Raw genomic sequence first — 6,000 nt, 5'->3', positions numbered from 1 at the left:
GGATTCATTAGGAAGTCAGTGTCTCCTGCTGGGGCAGGGTTCTTCTTCATGCAGAAGAAGAATGGGTAATTGCGTCCATGCATAGACTACAGGGGTCTTAACGCCATCACCATTAAGAATAAGTATCCTCTGCTCCTGATATCTGAGCTCTTTGATAGGCTTCGGGGAGCAAGGGTATTTACTAAATTAGATCTGCGGGGTGCTTACCACCTGATTCGCATATGTGAGGGGGACGAATGGAAGACGGCTTTTAACACCAGGGATGGGCACTATGAATATCTGGTGATGCCCTTCGGGCTCTGTAAAGCCCCAGCTGTTTTCAAAGACTTTACTAACAACATCTTCCGGGATATGCTCTCCACCTCGGTCGTAGTCTATCTGTATGATATTCTCATTAACTCTCCAGATATTGACTCCCACCGGAGAGATGTTTGCAGAGTCTTCGACAACTTACTGGCAAATTCCCTCTATGCAAGGTTTGAGAAATGTGTGTTTGAGCCGGAGTCCTTAACTTTTCCTGGGCTATATTATCTCCACCCAGGGATGGACCAAACTACAGGCTGTGATGGACTGGCAGGAACCCCATTCTCTTAAAGTGGTGCAGCGCTTTATTGGGTTCATTAATTACTATCGCCAGTTAATTCCACACTTCTCAACTTTGGTAGCTCCCTTGGTTGCCCTCACCAATAAGGGAGCAAATCCCAAATTGTTGTCTGAGGAGGTCTCCAAGGCTTTTCACTCCATTAAGTCACACTTTGCTAGCGCAACCATCCTACATCACCCCAATGTAGATAAGCCATTTATAATGGAGGTGGATGCCTCATCCGTTGGTGCTGGAGCAGTCCTTTTCCAAAAGGATGCTCAAGGTCGGAAGAATCCTTGCTTCTTCTTTTCTAAGACCTTCTCACCAGTGGAGAGCAATTATTCCATCGGGGACAGGGAGTTGTTAGCCATGAAGTTGGCCTTCTCAGACTGGAGACATCTCTTGGAGGGGGCTTGTTTTCCTTTCCAAGTCTTCACAGACCACAAGAATTTGGTGTACTTGCAGACAGCCCAGCGGTTAAATTCTCACCAGGCTATATGGTCCTTGTTCTTCTTCCGGTTTCATATCACCCTTTGTTTTCTTTCCAGGGAGAAGAACATTCATGCTGACGCTCTCTCATGTTCCATTGTATCATCTGAGGGGGAGGAAGAGGAGCCTCAGCTTATTGTCCCCACCGACAGCCTGAAAACTGTAGCCCCAGTTTTGCTAGAGTCTGTGCCTCCGGGCAAGACTTTTGTACCATCCAGCCTGTATCCAGAGGTTCTCTCTTGGGCTTACTCCTGCAGGGTGGGTGGACATCTTGGGTCCAAAAGGACCTATGAGCTACTTGCGAGGACATACTGGTGGCCGTATATGGCTCGTGACGTCACAGACTATGTTCGGGTGTGTGTCTCTTGCGCCAATAAGTCTCCTCGGCAATGGCCAGCTGGGTTGCTTTACCCCCTGCCGGTGCCGGACAGGCCCTGGGAGAAGGTTGGGATGATTTTGTGGTGGGCTTACCCAAGTCTCGTAGCTGCACCATTATCTGGGTGATCACCAACCATTTTTCCAAAATGGTTCATTTGGTGCCTCTTCCACGGCAACCTTCTGTACGGGCTCTGGCAGTGTTGTTCATTAAACATATCTTTCGCCTACATGGTATGCCGGACAAAATTGTCAGAGACCGGGGTCCCCAGTTTGCATCTCGATTCTGGAGAGAGTTTGTTGTCTACTCAGTATTGAGTTGAATCTCTCCTCGGCATATCATCCCAAAATGAATGAGTTGGTTGAGAGGGCCAATCAGACCCTGGTCACATATTTATGACATTTTGTTTCTGCCAGGCAGGAAGACTCTGCATCCTTGCTACCGTGGCACAGTTTGCGCTTAACAATGTCATAGCTGACTCCATTCCTCCTAAATTATGGCCAGCATCCGCGTGTCCCTGTGCTCATGCCCATGTCTTCCGCCGACTCCTGGGTGGCAGACTGGGCTGTGGAGGCATGGGACATTTAGGAGCGCACTCACAATGCCATTCGAGCCTCCAAGGAGAGAATGAGAACATCCGCCGATACACATCGTTGCCCCGCTCCGACCTTTGCTCCTGGCGACTTCATGTGGCTCTCCTCCCGTATCATCAGGCTGCAAGTTGAGTCCACTAAGTTTGCACCTCATTACTTGGGTCCCTTCAAGGTCCTCGAACCCCGTGGTCTACCGTCTGGCCCTTCCTCCATGCCTAGGTATCACTGACACCTTTCATGTTTCCCTCTTGAAGCCCGTATACATCTCCTGGTTTTCTGAGTCATCTGCCGAGACAACTGGTTCATCTAGCAATGATTACGAGGTAAATGCTATTTTGGGATGTAAGGTGGTACGTGGCAAAAAAATCTATTTGGTGGATTGGAAGGGTTATGGCTCAGAGGACAGGTCCTGGAAGCCTGCTGAGAACATTCGAGCTCCACAGCTTATTGCTGCCTTCGAGCGTAGCGAGGTCCAAGGAGGGGGGCCTTGGAGGGGGGGTAATGTTAAGTGTCGAGTTCCCACCTCTGCACAGGGGGAATCTCGAACCATCTCCGCTGCGGTCTCCCATTCTTCTCCAGCTGCAGTGGAGTCTGCTCATTGGAGACGTCAGTCCCAGCATCTAGCTCAGACTGATACTGGACGACTGGTTACTACTGCCCTTCCAGGCTCTGTCCTTGAAGCCAGCAATGTTCAGTAGCGAGCAGGTCTTTCTGGGACTAAGTTCTGCTTTTCCCTCACTGAGCATGCCCTCGGGATGACCTCTCATTGGAGGTCAGGGGTCACATGCTCATGTCCTGTTGCGGCTCCTATTGGTCCATCTGGAAGGCCTTGCAGCACTGCCGCTGTAAAAGGTTCGCATGGCCGCTCAGCTCAGCAGTCACTAGCCATGCACTAGTGTACACTTGTAAACGTGTGTGTGTTGACGTGTGAAAGTCGCTCATTAATTATCTCCTCCCTTGTGTATGACTGCTCACGTAAGGTAGATGATTGCTATCTAGCGCCGACTTAGCTATCAGCACGTGACCCACAAAACAGCGTCAAATTGCCGTGCGCTTTCACAGCACTTTCCTTACCCAAACCTGGGTGGTTAGTGTCGTTCTCCAGAGCGGTACTGCACGCACTCCCATGCATCTAAATTATTAATTCAGCTACGCTGACACCCCAGTTACGGTGTCGAGCACAAGAGGTCTAGTAGTACTGTAATCCCGAGTCTAGCGGTAGAGTTCTGTGACTCCTTGCTTGAGCTCTTTGTGCGGTACCGTGGCCCTGTGATGCAACATGTTTCGCTTTCTTCGTACTGGGTGAAGTCAACCCGTGTGTGAATCCATATTGTACCGCCATATAGTCCGTCATTACTTAGCAGCAGGTTCCATCTCTGCACAGTGGATCCCGGGCTGTGAACGCACCTTATCTTTCTAACTATTTGGTGCGTTCCGCTAGCCCTAATACTGTCTAATCCTACTAAGGTGCAAAAAGGATAAATTCAGGAAATAGTTTGTACCTACTGCTTTGGGGATGTATAATAATTTCTTAAGTGTGGTAGACAACAATGACTGATTGCTGGTATACTAATGTTAATTAACAGTGACTTATATACCTGGACCACCCACATTTATTTGTTATATAATGTTGGTATAGCTGTGCAAGATTTGTGTCCAAATATTTTATGTACTGCTCTTTGTATTGCTGCTGTAATACTGTAAATTTCCCCTGGATCAATAAAGTGTATCGTATTGTATCGCATAAAACTGTCCCACTAATTAACCCCTTTAGTTAACACAATAAAAAAAGGCAAAAACCAGTGCTTTATCATCATACCGCAGTACAAAAAGTGGACTAAAACGCACTTAAAATGATGGATACGTATATATAAACATGGTACTGCTGAAAATGTAGTCTTGTCTCGCAAACAAACAAGCCACAATACAGCTCAATCAGCATAAAAATAAAAAAAACTTTAAAGCTCTCAAAATATAGCGATGCAAAAATAATAATATTTTTCTATAAAGTAGTTTTTATTGTGTAAGAGCACCAAAGCATAAAAAATATAAATGAGTTATTGCTGTAATCATACTGACCTAAAGAATAAAAGTGCCTTATCAATTTTACCACAAACGGAATGGCGGACGCCCCCTCAAAAAAAATAGAAATTCCTGAATTGCTGGTTTTTGTTCATTCTGCCTCCCAAAAATCCGAATAGAAATCAATCAAAAAATGGCATGTGCCCAAAATGGTATCAATGAAAACGTCAACTCGTCCCACAAAAAACAAGCCCTCACATAACACTGTAGGCAAAAATATGTAAAAATCATAGCTCTCAATATGTGGTGATGCAAAAATATTTTTTTGCAATAAAAAGCAGCCAAATATAAAACCCGATATAAATCTGGTATCGCTGTAATAGCACCGACCTCAAGAATAAAGTCACCTAATCACTTATATCACATGAGGAGCGGTGTAAAAAATAATTAAAAACAATTCTTCACCTACTTTTGATTTTTTAATTCTGCCTTCCAAAGATAGCAGTAAGACTCGGCGCACATTTATCCTGCTCTCTGCGCTGAGCGCTTACAGCGGGGTTTCTGTCTAAATCTCTGAAATACGTGATTCAGACAGAACCCCCAGTGGAACATTCCCTATAATGAGGCAGATGGAAGCACTGTGGATGCCGTCTGACCTGTGATTCAGCGGCGTCCATCTTTTTAGCATTGCATAAAAGCGCTGTTGGACACAGTTTTGTGCACTTCTCAAAAGAATTACACCGCTAAACAGAGGCCAGAGTAACTCTGCTGCCTCATTATAATGAATGGATCCCTTGGGGTTTCATCTGAATCATGTCACTCAGAATTAGATGGAAACCCCAAAGTAAGTGCTCAGCGTAGAGAGCCGGATAAATGTCATCCAAAACGTTACATAAAATCTTCCTAATAACAGCTTCAACTCAATCCACAAAAAAAGCAAGTCCCACTCAGGTCTGTCATCTAATAATGGAAATATAAGAGGCTTCCATGTTACTGGTAGCACAAAGGCTCTAGAAAAGCAAAATGGCTCCTCACTCTCCAAAAGAAATTCAGCAAATTCATCGCTCCCAAATCCAAATGCCCCCTCTCCCTTCTAAGCCCCACAGTATACCTAAACTATACACAGTGGGTACGGAAAGTATTCAGACTTTCTTTCACAATAATGTACACTCTGCACCCCATCTTGACTGAAAAAACAGAAATATAGAATCTTTTTCAAGTGTATTAAAATAGAAAAACAGAAATATCACATGGTCATAAGTATTCCGACTAGTGATGAGCGAGTATACTCGTTGCTCAGGTTTTCCCGAGCACGCTCAGGTGATCTCTCTCTTGTTATTGCTCGGAGATATAGTTTTCATCGCCTCAGTTGCATGATTTACGGCTGCCAGGTACGCTGAATATATGTGAGGAATGCCTGTTTGTTAGAGAATTCCCACATGTATTCAGTAGTGTTGAGCGATACTGTCCGATATTTGAAAGTATCGGTAACGGATGGTAACATAGTAACATGGTAACACAGTTAGTAAGGCCGAAAAAAGACATTTGTCCATCCAGTTCAGCCTATATTCCATCATAATAAATCCCCAGATCTACGTCCTTCTACAGATATCGCCGATACCGATATCCGATACCAATACAAGTCAATGGGACACAAATATCGGAAGGTATCCGTAATGGTTCCCAGGGTCTGAAGGAGAGGAAACTCTCCTTCAGGCCCTGGGATCCATATTAATGTGTAAAATAAAGAATAAAATAAAAAATATTGATATACTTAGCCTCGGACGGGCCCTGGTTGTCACCGCTGCAAACGCCATGCTTTTCTTCCTAAGAATGAGCGCTTTAATGACCTTCGATGATGTCGCGGCTTGTGATTGGTCGCTGAGCGGTCATGTGACCGCTCAAGCGACCAATCACAAGCCGCGACGTCATCGAAG

The 6,000-nt window shown here is 45.3% G+C and overlaps 1 protein-coding gene across 1 annotated transcript in view; it reads left to right on the top strand.

The window, feature by feature from the left end:
- The first annotated feature begins 285 nt into the window (after nucleotides 1-285).
- The window catches only part of LOC138674828 (olfactory receptor 10C1-like), a 38,740-nt gene continuing 33,025 nt past the window's right edge, over nucleotides 286-6,000 (top strand). Inside the window, exons 1-3 of the mRNA XM_069762644.1 lie at nucleotides 286-476; nucleotides 1,132-1,330; nucleotides 2,296-2,383. Coding sequence (XP_069618745.1) covers nucleotides 286-476; nucleotides 1,132-1,330; nucleotides 2,296-2,383 — 478 coding nt within the window. The remainder of the gene's footprint in view (nucleotides 477-1,131; nucleotides 1,331-2,295; nucleotides 2,384-6,000) is intronic.

The sequence above is a fragment of the Ranitomeya imitator genome, chromosome 4, assembly GCF_032444005.1.
Source record: "Ranitomeya imitator isolate aRanImi1 chromosome 4, aRanImi1.pri, whole genome shotgun sequence".
NCBI classification, from domain to species: domain Eukaryota; kingdom Metazoa; phylum Chordata; class Amphibia; order Anura; family Dendrobatidae; genus Ranitomeya; species Ranitomeya imitator.
The sequence above is the reverse complement of the archived record's forward strand: the minus strand, read 5'-3'. Positions and strand labels throughout refer to the sequence as shown.